General features: G+C 27.3%; 4 protein-coding genes across 8 annotated transcripts; 3 read left to right on the top strand and 1 right to left on the bottom strand.

Moving 5' to 3' along the window:
• Positions 1-1424: 1424 nt before the first annotated feature.
• On the top strand, positions 1425-5162 carry LOC118444106 (free fatty acid receptor 4-like). 3 transcript variants are annotated; one of them, XM_085655214.1, is made up of 6 exons: positions 1425-1671; positions 2538-2757; positions 2878-3105; positions 3842-4024; positions 4117-4314; positions 4385-5156. In XM_085655214.1, exons 1-6 carry the CDS (start codon positions 1538-1540, stop codon positions 4991-4993), a joined length of 1572 nt encoding a protein of 523 aa, XP_085511340.1. In that variant the 5' UTR covers positions 1425-1537; the 3' UTR covers positions 4994-5156. The 3 variants fall into 3 exon arrangements, with proteins under 3 accessions (XP_085511340.1, XP_085511337.1, XP_085511338.1); XM_085655211.1 differs by lacking the exon at positions 1425-1671 and adding an exon at positions 2145-2277 and having other exon boundaries at positions 2533-2757; positions 4385-5157; XM_085655212.1 differs by lacking the exons at positions 1425-1671; positions 3842-4024 and adding an exon at positions 2145-2277 and having other exon boundaries at positions 2533-2757; positions 4385-5162.
• LOC118444101 (uncharacterized) lies at positions 4842-6953 on the bottom strand. Of its 2 annotated transcripts, none has more exons than XR_004838883.2 (2): positions 5055-6953; positions 4842-4979 (listed from the first exon to the last, which is right to left on the bottom strand). XR_004838883.2 is itself a non-coding variant. In XM_035872026.2 (2 exons), the coding sequence occupies exon 1, from the start codon at positions 6728-6730 to the stop codon at positions 5153-5155; it is 1578 nt and encodes a 525-aa protein (XP_035727919.2). In that variant the 5' UTR covers positions 6731-6907; the 3' UTR covers positions 4842-4979; positions 5144-5152. The 2 variants fall into 2 exon arrangements, 1 of the variants encoding a protein (XP_035727919.2); XM_035872026.2 differs by having other exon boundaries at positions 5144-6907.
• Positions 6954-7058: 105 nt separating this feature from the next.
• LOC118444098 (DNA repair protein Ku80) lies at positions 7059-10409 on the top strand. Its single transcript, XM_035872013.2, has 12 exons — positions 7059-7397; positions 7518-7628; positions 7701-7918; positions 8027-8149; positions 8227-8305; positions 8471-8608; positions 8740-8932; positions 9019-9155; positions 9288-9431; positions 9523-9668; positions 9767-9994; positions 10084-10409. Exons 1-12 carry the CDS (start codon positions 7383-7385, stop codon positions 10253-10255), a joined length of 1704 nt encoding a protein of 567 aa, XP_035727906.1. The 5' UTR covers positions 7059-7382; the 3' UTR covers positions 10256-10409.
• Positions 10410-10813: 404 nt separating this feature from the next.
• On the top strand, positions 10814-16031 carry BicD (Microtubule-associated protein Bicaudal D). Of its 2 annotated transcripts, XM_035872162.2 has the most exons (8): positions 10814-11353; positions 11809-11949; positions 12145-12981; positions 13054-13200; positions 13441-13473; positions 14143-14572; positions 14680-14934; positions 15682-16031. In XM_035872162.2, the coding sequence occupies exons 1-8, from the start codon at positions 11144-11146 to the stop codon at positions 15960-15962; spliced, it is 2334 nt and encodes a 777-aa protein (XP_035728055.1). In that variant the 5' UTR covers positions 10814-11143; the 3' UTR covers positions 15963-16031. The 2 variants fall into 2 exon arrangements, with proteins under 2 accessions (XP_035728055.1, XP_035728063.1); XM_035872170.2 differs by lacking the exon at positions 13441-13473 and having other exon boundaries at positions 10815-11353.
• Positions 16032-18526: the final 2495 nt, after the last annotated feature.

Genomic DNA, 18526 nt, shown 5'->3' with positions numbered 1-18526 from the left:
ACAATTTTAATAGAATCGGAGTTTAATAACATATGAAGTTTTTAGTTTGTTATTTCGAAGCAAAAAACGTCGACCATCGATCGATCAGTTTCAAAAATTAACAAAAATTCAAGGATCATTTATTATATCTTTTTAAAAATTGGGCACATTTAATGAAGAATTGAAGTTATTTATATTTATATGTATATTATTATTATTTCATCGTAGCAATAGATGAATAGTTTAAATATTAAAACAAAAAAAAGGCAAGAATCTTCCTGGTTTACAAAAGTAGATATCTCTTTTTTGTATAAGGATCGATTTTTCAAAGTCCGCTTAGAAAGAAAAAGAAAGATGGCGAACGAACACATGGCTTGATTACCAGTGATTAATTACTTAGCGTGTCTGTACAAATGTATAAAGAAAGAGCCTAGATGTAAGGAATACACATAGATACATGATGGTTTTACACTCTATTAATTACAAAAGTTGATGCTTTTTTGGTGTATTCATGTTAAAAAATAAAACAGGATTCATGATCGATGTACATACTTTGATTACATGTTTCATAGAAATTTACGGATGAAGTAATTCAAAGAGGTAAATGGTAATGAAAAGAAATTTTTTTTTTTTTTTTTTTTTTTAAGAATCTTTCTCGTTTTTAATTTCAATTTCGCATGTAATTAATTAACAACGATGTACGAAGCTAAGCTTAAATGTTTCGACAAGATTTACATTATGGTAATAAAATAAAGTATATATTTGTAGTCTTAATGTGAGAACATATATGCAGAGATATAGAAAATCGTAATCACTTATCGCACGGCAATGATACGAGCAAATAACATAGGCGTAGAATAATAATTGTCAATTCGTATTAGGAATAATTACTTATCCCTCTCTCATCTAATTGACGTTTAATTATCATTCGATAAAGTAATTACATTTTCTTCTAAAAGCATTTAATGAACTAAATTATCTTTTATTATCCGACGATATAGTTAAATGTTCTATTCATTTTATAACAATTTAAATAACAATTTTTTTCATTTTAACATCGTTATTGTAAATTGCAAAATGGCGCCTTTGATTCCCGCCATTCGAGCTATTAATGAAATAACGCGAGAAATTTACTATTCAATAAACTTGTCGATGTCTCATACCGTTTTAATCATGCAACCATCACGCAATGATGAATTCTTAATAACGCAATTTATGTACATACATATATATATATTTCTTTTTGAAATTCAACCAAAGGACATTTTCTTTATGAAAGTTAATTAAAAGCATTAGGGTCAATCACCTTGTCACATTTCCATAGTTCATACTTCGATAAAATGACAACTTTAATTTTATATAGAAATTAAAGGTTTAAAATATGACTCTTGCGCAACTATTTCATCTGAGATCATTTCTTTTTCTTGTTTGTCTGTTTTTTTTTTAAATTAAAAAAGCTTAAAACTTCATTATAATATTAATAAGTCGACTAATTATAATATTTCTCTATGAATGTATATAAAATGTAAAATTGATATATTTACTAAAGATCGAACGAATGATAGACGAAGATCTCAAATTTGATGATATAGGTAAAGAAAAGCGAGAATCAGTGATGCATACGGATTTCTTAACGGTGATAAATCTTCGAAGCAATGTTTACCGGTTTAAATGTCTAGTTAGTCGTTTGCGGTAAGATAAACAAGAATAGATATCTATACGTATGTGCGGGGGTGCGTCTAAATTATAGAGTTAATACCAAGAAGTAAACGACAATTTGTTGAAGAGGAATGAAGCTTCGATTTCGTCGAAAATCGTTTCTATCGGATATTAAAAAAAGCTTTTACGAGATTCCTTTTGCAGATTTATTACCGAACGATTTTCTTCTTGCTTCTCCAAGCTTTTTGTTCTTAATCAAAAAGGGAGAGGATTGACTTTTATGTCGGAAAACGAATTTCTTGTTACCTTAAATGAAAATAACAGAATATATATATACATATATTCTGTTATATATATATATATATATATATATATATATATATATATATATATATATATAAAGGGAAAATTATATTTGCTAAGGTACTATACCGATAGGTAAAATAAATGTTTGCGATATATAAACTCGTAAATAGAGCACCAAGTGAATATATCGTAGTGTCTAAGAAAAGTAAAGTCAAGCATACATAGATATTGTCGCGTGTTAGTATCTAATAATAACTTAATAAGCTTAGAACGAAAGCATAGTAAATTGGAAGGACGTGGTATAGCTTCTTCAGATAAACCATGACCCTGATGGTAGACATCTTGTCTTTTTTTCTCTATTGTAGATATTTAGTTCGAAGGTCGAACTTTCATCTCATGGATTTAAGAGTAATTACTTTTAAAAATACCTCGAAGGCCAATAAAAAAGTCTTTCATCGAGAACCCTCTTCTTGCAAGCTTGCATATTGATAAGCTTCGAAAATGAACCTAATTGATGAACTTGATAGATTGTTAATTAATAACAAATATATCTCTTTTTTTATTTTTTCTCTTCTTCATTTATTGCAGCATAGATGGAAAAAATCTTTTGTAAATTATGAAGGTAGATTGTTCTGCAAAAAGAATGACAGATGTAGTAGGTATCAAGAAAATTTGACAAAAGAGAGAGAGAAGGAGGAAAAGAAGACAAATATGAATTCGTCCTACCGATGGGGGAAGAACGAATATGGCAGCAAATATCATTTTTCTTATTATAGTCAGTTCGGTGAAAGGTACGAAGCAGCTGTTGTAGAGGTACGATATAGGATAAAAATATACAAAATAAATATTACTAAAAATTCATGTGATCCATATCGACCTAGTAAATAGGAAAACAAAGAAAAAAAAGGGAGTTCTCTTTTTTTCTTTCTTCAGGTGACAGTACTTCTCATTACGTTCTTCGCAGCAATCATTGTCAATGTTGGAATGGCCGTTTGCGTGCTCAGGTACAAGGAGATTAGAACGCCCACGAACTTGTGCCTAGTGAACTTGGCTGCAGCGGATCTATTGTTTGCTCTTGGTATCCCAGTGGTTGCTTACACCAGATTGACGCAATCTTGGGAACTCGGTGACGTAGTTTGCGCATTATTACCATATTCCGAGGTAATTCTACTTCTTTTCTCCCTATCTGCTATTATCATTGCTCACAAATCTCTTCTTGTCACTACAATGATAAGAATCGCAAGAGTCAATGCTCCTGTGAAAAGTAAAATGTGATTTTATTTGTTTTTTAGGATCATATATTACATTTTTAAGAAAGATATATCAAAAATCGTTATACTTTTTTTCATTCGTTTAGAAAATTACTCTCTCTTTCTCTTTCTCTCTCATTTAATAATTTCATTATCTAAATTATCAAAATTTTAATCCTTTTTTAGATTTAATTATCTAATCTTATAATTATCTAAACATAAAAATGTCGATTCTCTTAAACATAATATTTTTTATATATACAAATTTTTTATCTTTTTAACGATTAGAATAAAATACGCTCGATGTTACAGTAAGAATTAAAATAATAATAATGAAAGTTTAACGTGTCATTTTTTTATGTAAGTTGAAATTAACAGCAACTATATGTAGAAGTATATTTTTAGTTGGCAGACGAGAGGTGTATTACTGTGACACAATACACCTCTCACCCTTACAGATCAAGGTCACACCTGTTTATGAAGGGTGACTATAAATACTCATTCGTAGCCGCTAACGTGTGTATAACGAAAGTAATGTTCCTATTTTGAAAACTAATTCCGCTAGATGACATTTAACAACACGAAACTAAGGCTGATAATTAAAATTGATTTAATATCAATCTTTGCTTTCTTTTGTTTTATTTCAGTACGTATGTGGCTTCGTACTTTTATGGACGCTCACAGTTATATCAATAGACAGACACAAATGTTTAGCAGTAGCACCATATAGAAGCATCCTAACTAATCAAAGAGTGCTCTTTATTTGTTTAACAACATGGATCGTCGCTTTTTTTGTCTTTCTTCCTGTTACAATTTGGTTTAAGCCAAGGGTAAATGTCCGATTACATTATCGTATTATTGTCCAATTATTATACTTATATAAAAACTATATTGAAGTTGTATTTTCGTTTAATTATTACAGGCAGTCTCGGGTGGTGTTAAAATATGTACTCTTGTCTTTCCACAAAAATCAATGGTGAAAATATCACTTATTTTTACTATAGTAACACTCACGTTTACTTGTCTGTTACCAATGAGTCTTTTGGTGTATCACTATCAACAGATATTTAAAAAGATTCTTAATACGCGAGATAGATGGGCTGTACCTTGTGTAGCTCAAGTTGGTATATTAAGTCTTAACAAATTGCTAAATCTTTTTAATTTAATTTGATAAATTTTATATCTTATAGGACTTAACAACTGGTAAAGGAAACAGAAGAGATTCGGAATTATCGGTGGTAGGATCATTAATACCATGGGTTGGAAGAAAATTATCTACATCATCAGTTATAGAACGTACTGGTAGAACTGGTAGTATGTCACAACACGAGGAAGTCCGTCTTCACAAGCATATACGTGTCATGCGGATTTTATTATTAAACGTAGTTGCCGTTTTAGTCATGTGGTTGCCAATAACGATCATCGCTCTCTTGCTTTTCATTGATGCTCAGAGACCACCTAAACAAACTGATTTTTTCATGAGATCGCATCATTTCATTTGGGCACTTATTACAGCTCAATTGAATACAGTGGTCAATCCTATTCTTTATGGTATATTCTCAGAAAACTTTAAAGTCTGTGTTACCAAAATTCTACAACGTCGTTCCAATAAAAACGATGAACAAGAAGATCGTAGTGCTAATGGTTCGAAGAAAAGTGCTAAATCATTAGATACACTTCAAGATCGACTTGGTGGTCCCAGAATACAAAATAGTTTTAGAAATTCTGTGAAACAACCAAAGAGTTCCAGTTGCAGTATTGGAAGTATAATAGAAATGCCCAGTTCTGAAAAAATTTAAACATATTTATTATATTTATTAATAAGTTTACTTGTGTTCTTATAGATAAATGATAATGTACCTTAATTACATAAACGATTTTATAAACTTTTTTAAAAAATTGTGATAGTAATAACATAAGACATTTTATGTTATGAAATGATTGCTTACATTATTAAATTAAAAGTCACATATTTCTTTTCTTATCTTCTTTTTCATCTCTGATAATTTCTTCATAGTTAAGTTTTTTGTCAACATTAAATTCCTTATAAGATTTATTTTAGCATTTATAAAATTTGTTTTATCTCTCTTAATTTGCATTTCTTTTTGTTTCTTTTTCTTCTCTATAACTGGATCTGTTACAAAATCTTTTATAAGAAACCATGGTTGTTCTACGTTTATGATTGTTACTAAATCCATTCTGATTTGTAAAGAATTAAATAATTTTTTTGTTACTATAGGTAAATCGATTGAAGTTTCATTATTTACTATTTCTTTGATAGAGAAAGTTGTTTCATGATTGGATACTAAGAAACAAACAATATAAACATTTTTTGGTAAATTTTCTTGAAAATCTATATTAAGAAATAATTGTTTTGCTATTCTATATACTGTCATTTTAGGATACATTTGTATTTTCTTTCTGCAAGCATAAAGATTTATTCTATAAAGTTTATCTTCTTCAGTAAGAAGTATTTTATTCCACAATTCTAATTCTTTTGCTCTTTCATAGATTTGTTCAACAATTAAATCTGTACCTTTTAACATATCTTTATGAAGATTTATAAAATCATCTTTGGAAATTTCTTCATTTACACAATTTTCTATTGTATTAATGGATAATTCATGAAGTTCTTTTGTTTTAGTTAGACCTACAAATTTATCTTTTTCATAATATTGCAGGCAAATAAAATTTTTTTCTTCTATTTTTACTTTCTTATATATTTCGGTAGAAAGTGTCATTATCATGTAATACAATTTGGATTCATCGGAATAAACAATCCATATTTTATCGCTACATTGATGATTAAGTCCTGCGCAAAGGGTTTTAACATTTACTCCTAGATAAAGTTTTTTATAGCGTAATATATTATTTTTTGAATGCACAATGATAATTGCATCTGTATTTGTTATAAGTACTAATCCATTAATCTTTTTGTCATTTTGTATAGGTACAATGTTTATTATTTTATTATCACAACTATGAATTAAATGAATTACTTCTTTTGTTAAAGTAAATAACTTTTTACCATTACCAATCAAACATAAATTATCTACCATATCAATTTCATCTAGTAATATGTTTCTAAATTCATGTTCTGAATTTTCCATGTTCAAAGGAAAAGTACATAATTCTTCTAGTTGTTTTGACATGAGTGGCAAATGGAGTAATATCTTACTCGATTTGTTCTGTTTATTTTCCAAATATAAGTGATCATCCTTTGTCTTAAGTATCTCAAAAAATATGGAACCAATACTTATAGCACTTTTACTTAATACACTGAATCTTCTATCTCTTGAAAGTTTATATACACCATGGGGTAAACATGTAAAGAAAACTCTATTGGAAAAACATTGTATAGTTTTTATTTGCCTCGGTGCAATCAAAACTGGCAGCAAAGATGTATATTTTTCTTGTATGTATGGAAACATAACAAATTTATCATCGTTCCAACAAAAACATGTATCTTCACCATAAAAATTACAAAATACAAAATGTAATGGGACAAATTTATCATCCTCTGTTATAATATTCATATTGTACTATTAATATTAATTCTTCATAAAATTAATTTAAAGATTGATATAATTTAGAATATGGACTTACGAACTTTTGCCATTGAAGTACTTTATTACTATTAAAATAGATATTTAGGAACTATCATTTTTGATTTTGAAAATAAGAAATAATTTTTTATTTAGGAACTATTGAAGAAAAAAAATTTTTTAAATTAAATATAAATCTTATTAAGGATTACACTTGTACTACTATAGTCAAATAAATCCAAGAATCTCGAATTTTAAATATAACGGAAATAATTTAGCTATTACAACGTAATCCAAGTTCAAAATTATTGATATCTACATTATCTCTCAACTCAACATTTTATGATACTCTTACATTTACATTGTTATTATTATATCATTATAGATACGCTTGTTTAAGGATAATAGTTTCACAATTTACTACTACGTAGCGCTTCGATTATTTTCCCTGAAATTCATAGAGTTGAGTAATATTGATCGATCTTGGAATTTGTATATATATGATAATTCGCATATTGAATGAAAATTAAAATTTGAAATATATTCAAAAACATTTTAATATTTTGAATATCTAGTTATTCGAAAAGTTTTTTTTGGATGAAAATTAATTTGGGTTAAAGTAAATTAATAAAAAACATCCAAAATGGCTAACAAAAAGGTTCATTTTTATAATTTATTATTAGTATATTTATTTGGTTAAATATATCATGTCATGTCATGTTATGTTGAATTATATTATTATAATATTAAAAATTGTTATTATTATAACATGTATTAGGAATCATTGATATTTGTAATTGATGTGGGTGTATCATCAAAGGATTCTCTATCTAATTCTTTTCTGTTGGACAAAGCAAAAGTTATTACTCGGCGTTTAATAGAAAGGAAGGTATATAAATATAATAATTAGATATTGTTATATCATAATTTACAATCTAATTAATAAAAATTATATTTTTAGATATTTTATCGACCAAAAGATGAAATTGGTTTGATATTATCAGGTTCAACTATCTCATTCAATAGACTTGATTTCAAAAATATTCAAGAAGTTCATAGCATGCAAGTACCAAATTGGAACTTGATAAAGATTGTTTCAAATCTGGAACTTACAGATTGTATATCAAATTGGATAAAAGCTCTTTATGTTGCTATTGATTATGTTAAACGTGAATGTGTGTAAGTATAATTACAAATGTGTGTGTGTGTGTGTGTGTGGCGTGTGTGTATAAAATAATAATATATTAAAAAAACAATATATATTTTTATTTTTATTTTCTTTTGCAGAGATAAAACAAATAAAAAAATAGTTTTATTTTCTGATTTTAAGGAAGTATCAAAAATAACTGATTTTGACATAAGTGATATAATACCAGCATTAAAAGACCAAGAAATTACATTACTAGCTATGTATAGTATTAGCATTTATTTAATTTTATATACTTTTGTATTCAGTGCATTATTTCTTATTTTCTATATTTTTCCAGTGGCTTAGAACCATTATTTAATAAACCTCAAAACACCATTACATCCAGTGAAAATCTCATTCTCGATATTTACAAACAAGTATTATATTTTATTACGAATATATATATATATATATATATATATATATATGTATATGTATATATATACATAAAATAGTTATAACAGTATTACTTATATCCTTTGTACTTTTGATTTCTTAATGTTAGTGTTTCATGTAATATTTATATTGTGGATTTATGGCAGGCTAATGGGAAATACAAGAGAGTTAATCAAGCACTTGATGATGTAAAGTTTATTAGAAAAACACAGTCTAGGCTTTTACCATGGACGTGCTTATTAGAATTACTTGATGTAAAAATACCAATTAAATCATTTGTCAAGGTAATGTATACAATAATAATAATTATAGATTAGAAAATTTATTATTAAGAATTTTTTATTTACTTTATGAGTACTACGGTTATTAAAATTTAATGGTAATTATTTACGACATTCTGATAATTCTATTTTAGGTAACAAAGGAATCAAGATTTCCATCATGGGAAAATATGACTAATGAAACTTCGCAAAGTAAAACAATAGAGCCTAATAAACCTGTAAAAGTGGAACGTGTTAAAGAATACCAAGATAGACAAAGGGAATTTCATAATTCGAAACATATAATACATGGTTATATATATGGTGGTGTTTTTATACCATTTTCAAGTAAATAATTTGTTGTATTTAATGTATGCATTAGAAATTTGTGTTACATCATCTTTTCTAACGAAAATATTTAATTTATATAATAGAGGAAGATGAAGAGGCTATGCTGTATAAAAGTGGCCCTAAAAGTTATAAATTTTTGTACTTTACAAAGAAAAATCATGTTGACATTCAATATTGGTGTAGCAGTACCAGTAATCACATAATTTTGCCTGCTGATAAGGTATTGCATATAATTTAAATGAGAAATATTGTGACCAAATTATAATATAAAAGATCAACTAATTTTTATTCTAATGAATAAAGTTGTAAGAAAAGTTTCATTTAATTATGTAAAAATTTTTCTATATTTTAGAACGCAGCACCACAATTTTATAATTTAATGCAAGCTATGATTAATAAAGATGTTGTTGCTATTGTTAGAAAAGTATATAGAAATAACTCAAATCCAAATATAGTAGCACTATTTCCACGTATTAATATTCCAGATGAACCTTGGGTAAAATAAAACATTGTTTATCGTACTTCGTAATATTATTCTTTGTATTCTAATTTTTAAATTTTTATATTTATATTTTATCTTATTTCAGTGTTTTGTAGAGATCATACTACCATTTGCGGAAGATATAAGAAGAATAGAATTCAAACCTTTAAAATCTTTCGTTAAAAAGTTATCAAAAAAACAAAATAAAATTGTAGATGATTTATTAGATGCTTTTATGTTAATTGATACAAAGTAAGTCACATTTTTGAAAAACCTTATAAATTTTATTAATAATTTTTTTATTTGCTTAATTAAATTATTTTTACTTAATAATTATAAATAATCAACAGTAATTCTTCCATTAAAAAATTTATGCCTGGATGTGTTCCAAATCCCATGAAACAAAATGCGTTTAATATGCTATCATATCGTGCATTAAATCCAGAAAAACCATTGCCGCCTGTTGATATTGAAGTAACAAACTTGTTGACATCTGATCAAGAAATAACAGAAAGTAATATTGAAAATATCAAAATATTGTTCGACTTACCTAATGATACTATGGATAATATACAAACGTAAGAATTATGCTAAAGAATAAAAAGTAATAGTTTAAATTTTTATTTATTTAAGTTTGAATATAATAAATTTTATATTTTTTTTTTAGATCCAAAGATACTGTAGATATGCAATCCAAAGAAAAGCCAAACGTTGAATCCAGCCAGACATTGGATGCAGCCAAAAATAATTCTGTTACAAATAATGATACTTCTGAAGAAATGATTTTACCTTCAGATATATTAGATGTAGATATGGATTCATTAGTAAATAATATTTGAGAAGCATAATTGTTATTCACCGCGTGTATGTATTACATATGAATGATATCTTTTCTCTTCCGTTTAATTAAGTGAGTGGTATATAATTAACATCGAAAAAACATGGAGAAAAGAATATTAATCTATCTATAAGTATTAATTTAACAATTTTAATTTAATAAATTATTATAAATAATTATCGTATTATACATTAATATAAAATATTTTGTATATTAATATAGAATATTATGATTGAATTTTGTAATAATTGTAAATTATATTTTTTTATTTTGAATATCAATAATATATATGGTAAAAGCTTAGATTGTGTTTTTCTAATATCAATAAACCTTTCTATGATATAAAAATAGTTAAGATTATTTATATATTTGTAACGTAACGATGAGATGTACTATAAAATAGAATTCCAGACTTAGAATTCTACTTTACCGACTCATACTTTCACGTGCGCGTTTTCAATAATTAGGCGTTATATAAAACGCATGTAGGCGGCGTTATTGCATTTACGGTAGCAAGTATGGGGGATTTGTTATCTCTCTCATTCTCTTTCTGATTACGTAAATATTTTTTGTGCAACATAGCAGCGGAACGTTGGAACACGACGGAAGGAGAAACGTGGAACGTGTATTAGAACATGCATCCGGTTTATTCGATCTTTTTCGTTTCCCTGTACTTTAATCTTGTCTATGTCAAAACTACTATTAGCCTCCAGTATATGAATGCACGGTGTGCTTATATGTAATAAAGATATTCAACAATAAATTCGCAAATAATGTTTGCGAATGTGTCATCTTCCATCGTAGCAGCCGGTATTTCGATTTATACACGGTAACGACGCATAGGCATACAAGTTAAGAGGCAAAGAGATCCTCGTCAGGGTATTCAGCAATGGCTACAGTTGAAGGCATTACAGTAGAGGATCTCAGGACGGAGATTGAAAGACTCTCAAGAGAATTAGATTTAGCTTCCACGGAGAAGATACAATCCGCTCAATATGGTCTTGCATTACTCGAAGAAAAATCGGCTCTACAACAAAAGTGCAATGATCTCGAGGCCCTCTATGAAAACACGAAGCATGAGTTAGAGATCGCACAAGAGGTTAATACACTTTTCTAATAGCACAACTGGTGCTGAGTTGATTTTATAGAAATAATAATATGTATATTAATATATCGATTCTACGATTATGTTTTAAATGCTATCTATTTTAGTTGACATTTACTTAATTTATATTTATGAAATTATTCTTTAGACACATTTTCTTATGGATAAAAAATAGATATAGATTAAAACAAAATTGTCAATTTGAATAAATTTTCATGTGTAAATTGTGATATATATTTTTTAACATATCGCAATTTATAGCTCTCAATTATATAGCTTATGTCATCTTGTATGCTAAATGCATCTACTTTTTTTTTGTAATATAATTTGCATGATATAGTTCTAGTATTTTATATTTCTAAATGTTTATCAGATATTTTAAATATTACATAAAATATTTAAAATGTTAAATATTTTAATATTTAAAATAATGAATTTTATGTTTCCAGGCCTTAACTAAAGTTCAAACAACTACTATATTGACTACAAAAAGTGGTATTGAACAAGAGGAGAGTCTTTTAAGTGAAAGTGCAGCAAGAGAAACCTCTTTACAAATACAAATATTAGAACTGGAAAATGAAACAAAGCAGGTACTTTAAATTAAATTAATTCTGATAGCAACCATTCTTTTTGTGGATTTTTTTATATTTATCAAACTTAATTAATAAAGACAAGACATTTCATATATTTTGTAAATGATATTATAATAATACTATGTCTTCAATATTCAGAAAAAAAATGTGATATAACATAATTAAACTTTGTAAATTTAACTTTTTCTGCAGTTACGTCATGAATTAGAACGAGTACAAGCTGAGCGTGATCATGCACTTCAGGAAAGAGAGGAAATAGGTAAAGATCATCTACAAGCAGAAACAGAAAGAAAAACATTAAGAACGGAATTACGTGAATGTAGATTTCGTGAAACTAGATTACTTCAAGATTATTCAGAATTAGAAGATGAAAATATCTCGCTACAAAAACAAGTATCTGGTCTGCGGTCCAGTCAAGTAGAATTTGAAGGTGCCAAACATGAAATTAGAAGATTAACAGAGGAAGTAGAACTTTTAAATAGTCAAGTAGAAGAATTAACTAATTTAAAAAGGATTGCTGAAAAACAAATGGAAGAGGCATTAGAATCTTTACAAGCTGAACGTGAAGCTAAATATGCACTTAAGAAGGAATTGGATCAACGAATTAATAGTGAATCCATTTATAATCTCAGTAATCTTGCTCTTTCTATTAGAGGAATTACTGAAGATCAAACAATATGTAGTGATGGTGAAGATGATCCGCCTGCATTACGTAGAATTGAGGCAGATTTGAAAACTCAAGAACCAGGAACTTCTGCAGCAGATAAACAAGTAGACTTGTTCTCTGAAATTCATTTGAATGAATTGAAAAAATTAGAAAAACAATTAGAGCTTGCTGAATCTGAAAAAGTTCATTTAACTCAGAATTTAAGGGAATCTCAATATGCAGTTGAAAAAAGTCAAGGAGAGTTACAAACATTTATTGCACGAATTATGCAATTAACAGCACATGTGCAATCATTGCAACATCTTCATTCCAAATTACCTGGAAAGGAAAATGAAGAAGTTACAATGGAAAAATTGAATCAGGTATATTTGAATAATAAATACGGTAAGAGTGTTAAAATCATTTATGTAATTACATATAAATTAATATTTCAGGCTATTATGCAATACCATCAATGGAGTACAATGTCTGCCCGTGAAGTAGATCAGCTGCAGAAAGATTTAACGGAATTAGAAAATGGTTTAACAGTATCTGATGCAACACAGCAATTAAGAACGGAATTAACAAATTTGAGAAATAAGGTATATATTCTCTTATATTACGTTGTTATATCGTTCTCTACTAAAATGTGTTGATATTTTCAATGAAACAAATTATATTATTTATACGGTTGAAGGCAAATTGCTGGTATATAATTGTTTAATGTTTTTCCTTTAAAACGAAAAGCTCTATTTTTATAAAGGCAAGAATATAAAGTATCACTCTGATGACGCTATCATTGAAAAAAAATTTAACCTAGAATAGAAATTATGGCATTTCAGATCCCAGAATCAGAGAAGATGCTTCGAGAAAAGGTTGGAAAGTGTGCTCGTCTTGACGTATTTACCAATTATTTAATAACAACTTGTCTTTGGCTCCTCTAATTATTCATACATTTTGCTTTTCAGTGTTCTAACAGCCTATCGTGTATTGCTTCTTCAGATTTAATGAATCTTAACTGTACATGATATCAAATTTATTAGCCAATTTTATACACTTTTATGATATATGGAATCATCTATGAAATTCGTATTTATAATGAAAATTTCTTTCATATGTGACTCCATGTATCAGAATTTGTGTATACACATATATAATTATTAAGGGTCCATAGAAAAAACATACGGATCTTAATGGCTATGCACCGTGGCTTTGAAAAGAATGTGCTTAAAAATAAAATATCGAACGATTACATCTTCTTATGTATTTTATATACGTCTAACGCGGCATGAGTCAGACTCATAAAGCCTGTTTGCACGATGCTCAAATACGAACTATATATTTTAACGTGCATTTTTCGGAATATATTATGTTCTAGGCTGCTGATTAAATGATTGTTACAAATGTGATCCTAGAACTGACTTTCCAAATTGACTTGAATTCATCCTTTCTTCACATATTCAGCAAATTTGCAATGCATAATAATTATTAAGGGTTGTTAGACCTTAAATCATCATTACTGAAGTGTGATTTTTTCCTTTCAGCTTTTAGATACTGAACAAAGAAGTATGCAACTCGAATCTGATGTTTGTACCCTCTCAAAACTTGCTATAGAAGCTGGAGGCTTTCTTGATTCAGCGCAAAATGATTTGCAAAATATTTCTGATGAATTGGTGTACCTTTATCATCATGTGTGTGCAGTCAATGGAGAAATGCCTTCACGTGTTGTTCTCGACCATGAAAAAATTGTTCCTGAAAAAGAAGAAGGAAATGGTAAAATTGAATGGTGTAGAACTTTGTTCAAAACAGATATTAAAATTAAGGATTTAGAAAGTCTTAGCAAAGCAAAAGAAATTGCTAAGCATATAGAAACTGCTATTGATCAAATAAAACATCTGAGAAGTGCAGTAGAACATACAATACAATTATCTAAGAAGAAGGGAGTACAATCAAACATTTGTAATGTTTGTGAAGGTAAGTTAGAATAATTGTGTGTGTGTGTGTATGTGTGTGTGTGCATAGGTCAAAATTAATAGTTATTAATGTTTTTTTATATGGATTTAATTTATTTATTTTTGTAGCATCTGTAAATGAGAATAAGGCCGAAGTGGCAGAATTGCAAGAACAAGTTATAAGATTAAAGGCAATGTTGTCTGCTAAACGTGAACAAATAGCAACTCTAAGGACAGTATTAAAGTCAAATAAAAACACGGCTGAAGTAGCATTAACAAATTTGAAGAGTAAATATGAAAATGAGAAAAGTATTGTTAATGAAACCATGCTGAAACTACGAAATGAACTTAGAATGTTGAAAGAAAATGCAGCGACATTTTCAAGTAAGTTTTTTTTCTTAATGAAAATTGTGTTAATTATATGAATTAGTTTGGCTGAACATTGTGATTAGTTTGACGTATTCGATATTAGAGAAGATCTTTCATAAAAAAGGGAATTATACAGTAGATAATTATTATTTAATTATTTTTATTTAAGAATTCAGTGTATTTTCGAAGCAAATTTAGTAATATAACATTTTCTTCATTTTTTTTTACTAACATGCACCTATTAATGCATTAATCATAAACATGTTGAATATCAGAATTAATGTATACATTCTTATTCATATTAAGTTGTGCAACAATAGATTTTGCAACTGCTTTACTTGCATGTCATCAGATTTGCAATTTCAGTAAATAAAAGGGTGAATCAATGTAATTTTAATTATGAGATCTATTTGTTAAACAAATGTACGCTTTATCTCCATTTATTTATTTTTTTTTTTTTTTTTAATATATTAATCAAATTCTATTTTAAGTATAAAGAATTTTATTAACTTTTCATAAAAAATAATACATTCACATGCTTACTATATTTACTTATATTACTATATTTATTACTATGTTCTTCTTTTGCTTTTTCTTTATATTAGTAATGTTATATAACAAAGTGAGATATAACTACTTTTTTGTTTGGTTGGACATTGTTATATGTTACATTTATATTATTTTTTGATATATTTCTTTCTTGCCTTTCTAATCTTCTACTCACCTATCTCGTGTTAAAATCCTGCTAACAATACTTCTCAGGTTTACGTGCAATGTTCGCTGCACGTTGTGAAGAATATGTTACTCAAGTGGATGAACTACAACGTCAGCTGACTATAGCAGAGGATGAAAGGAAGACCTTGAATCAACTTTTACGCCTCGCAGTGCAACAAAAGCTTTGTCTCACGATGAAGCTTGAAGAATTAGAAGTTGATAGAGAATTGCGAAATACCAGAAGACATGCTACTGGTGCTAATGGACGAGGTAGAGCGCGATTATTACAACAAACAAACCGTCCACATTTAGGCAGAGATTTCTTCTAGAAAATGATGAAGATGTGGAGCAAGATATTTTGAGAAAATATGAAATTCTGAACACCTTTGAAGTTTTTACTATTTATTTAAAAATTTCCCTGAATAGTAAAAACGAAAAACTTTTTTGTAAGGTTTTTAGTGAAAAATTGATACCAAATTACTGTTCATTAATCTATTTATCAAAGTATATTCGTATATGAATTACTTATCTATATTATTTATTATTATATTCTTAAAAACATTCTTGTTCCATGTCATACAAGTATTTTTACACAGACGACCGTGGGCAGGGATGAATTATTAATGGAACTGGTGACGCCGTCCTCATTATGAGAATGAGTTTTAAATGCATTGAGACATGGAATGATAGACTTATTGACAATTTTTACGATGCTCTTTTTGTCTAAAATTTATCAGAGTTTTGCCTTATATTATCTCTATTTTAGTAACAAATTCTAACAAGGAACAGAAAGAACATCAATTGTAATAAGCTGAGAATTTTTAATCTTGCTGTGACTGGTCCACAAGATGCGTGGAGCCTTATAGATTTTCTGACCTACGCCCAAGATATTTTTCAGAGAAACTTATTTGTAAATATCAGACGTCATGCTGTGTATTGATTTGGTTCATTTCTAATAACAATAATATATATATATATATATATATATATATATATATATATATATATATATATCTATGTAAAATTATTTATTTATTTATTTTATTTTTTTTTTTTTTTTTTTTTTTTTTAATGAAATTTTATGTTCATAATGAGTTCTGTCACCCGTGGGTCGTCAAAGTCATAGTTTTTGCATCCTTCGTGGATTCATGAATCGTATCAATAAGAAAAGTGAATGTATAAATTACTTCATACTAGACATGGTTGCATCAATTTCTACTTTATTGATAAACTTGCATTATGCAACATATAATATTTCAGACGCAAAGATGATAGCATTGCATATCATAGAAACAGTGTTAATAAACACGCCATACAGTAGCGTCCATAATCAAAGTAGAACACAAAGTAATAGATATGTATATATGAAGAAAAATAAAACAGAAATAACACTGAGGGATAAGCAAAAGTAATGTGAATGTAGGGAATCCATTTACACATTTACTTTGCCTAATTGTTATTGACGTTTTTTTATCTAATAATAAGATCAATATAATTGTTCTATTGTGTAATTTTTTTGTTTAGATATTATTTGAATAATGAATTGAATTGCACATCATTTTAATTCGATTTTTAAATCACAAATGTTAATGCGCCATCCAGTTATATAGTATTCTTATGCATGACATTACTAAATAATATATATTCCACTCTCCCTCTCTTTCTTTAGAAATTTTTATATTACGCAGCTGCAGTTTTTTATGAGTAAATTCTTATCAAATCGTGTGTTACTTGTTAAATTTAAAAAATTAACTATATTCTGTTTTTGATCTATTATTGTCCTATAAAATGATAAAAGAGAGAGAGAGAGAGAGAGAGAAAGAAAAAAAGAAATGTATATGTATGCTGCGCGCGTATGTAAGACGGAAAAAATAGGATTATTACGAATATTATTTATTACACTGTTCTATTTTTGTTTTATTGTACAATTGTTTATTTGTACAAAAACAGATCGTGTGTTCTAATTCCTTTACGATTTAGTAACAGTATTGGAAGTTTTTCAATGCAGAATGTTCAATTACAATTATAAATGTATAGAATATTTACAAACTTCATAAAATACAATAGCATTTACAAAAGTTTTTTTTATCCTGTTTATATAATCTAGATTATGTATGGTTATTAATAAAATGATTAATATAAAAAATGCATAATTAGAATAAGAATAATAATCATTAAATATATGTGGAATACATGTATCTATTTTTTCATGTAATGGAACATTCTGCAAACATGTGTGCATGTGCAAAACTACAATACAAGATTTTAAGTCAAATTTGTTATTATAGCTATTGCTATTAACTAATAATTTTCATTTTAATTATTATCGCTGCAGCTACTACTATTATTATTATTATTAATACTACTATTTTATTATTGTTATTGTTATTACTACCATTATTGATATCGCTACTATTGATATAATTGCTACTATGTTTCTATTTCTGTCATTGTGATTATTATCATCGTTTTAACGTTTTGAATAACTGAGTAATATTAATGATATTTCAAGTATATATTTCTATTAAAATTATATATTATTAATCAGGTACCATTACTTTATGGTCACATTCTTATCAATTTTAAATGCATATGATAACTGTCAGACATGGCAGTAATTTATTGTCCAGTCATTATTATATTCTTTGTATATGAATATGAATTGCCGTATTCATATATTCATCAGTAATATGTTGACATTATTTTTGTTATATTTTCTATTTTATTTTCTCAACATTTTACTATCTTTTATATTAATGAATAAAGTGTACAAATCAATCATTTATTTATTTATTGTTTTTATTTTCCTTTTATTTCACTTTTTATATTCTATGAAATTATTATATTTTCAATTATGTATGAAATATATATCTTCTTTTTTAATTTTTACATT

Source organism: Vespa mandarinia, chromosome 2 (genome assembly GCF_050613455.1).
Source record: "Vespa mandarinia isolate Hongniang chromosome 2, ASM5061345v1, whole genome shotgun sequence".
Classification (NCBI taxonomy): Eukaryota; Metazoa; Arthropoda; class Insecta; order Hymenoptera; family Vespidae; genus Vespa; species Vespa mandarinia.
The sequence above is the reverse complement of the archived record's forward strand: the minus strand, read 5'-3'. Positions and strand labels throughout refer to the sequence as shown.

Excerpts from the sequence above, each read along its gene's own strand:
- LOC118444101 (XM_035872026.2), bottom strand. The coding sequence starts at position 6,730 with ATGAATATTATAACAGAGGATGATAAATTTGTCCCATTACATTTTGTA.
- LOC118444106 (XM_085655214.1), top strand. The coding sequence starts at position 1,538 with ATGATAGACGAAGATCTCAAATTTGATGATATAGGTAAAGAAAAGCGA. Across the intron at positions 2,758-2,877 it reads ACGAAGCAGCTGTTGTAGAG|GTGACAGTACTTCTCATTAC; the intron begins GTACGATATAGG and ends TTCTTTCTTCAG. Across the intron at positions 4,025-4,116 it reads CAATTTGGTTTAAGCCAAGG|GCAGTCTCGGGTGGTGTTAA; the intron begins GTAAATGTCCGA and ends TAATTATTACAG.
- LOC118444098 (XM_035872013.2), top strand. Across the intron at positions 7,919-8,026 it reads TATGTTAAACGTGAATGTGT|AGATAAAACAAATAAAAAAA; the intron begins GTAAGTATAATT and ends TTTCTTTTGCAG. Across the intron at positions 9,995-10,083 it reads ACTATGGATAATATACAAAC|ATCCAAAGATACTGTAGATA; the intron begins GTAAGAATTATG and ends TTTTTTTTTTAG.
- BicD (XM_035872162.2), top strand. The coding sequence starts at position 11,144 with ATGGCTACAGTTGAAGGCATTACAGTAGAGGATCTCAGGACGGAGATT. Across the intron at positions 11,950-12,144 it reads TGGAAAATGAAACAAAGCAG|TTACGTCATGAATTAGAACG; the intron begins GTACTTTAAATT and ends CTTTTTCTGCAG. Across the intron at positions 13,474-14,142 it reads AGAAGATGCTTCGAGAAAAG|CTTTTAGATACTGAACAAAG; the intron begins GTTGGAAAGTGT and ends TTTTCCTTTCAG.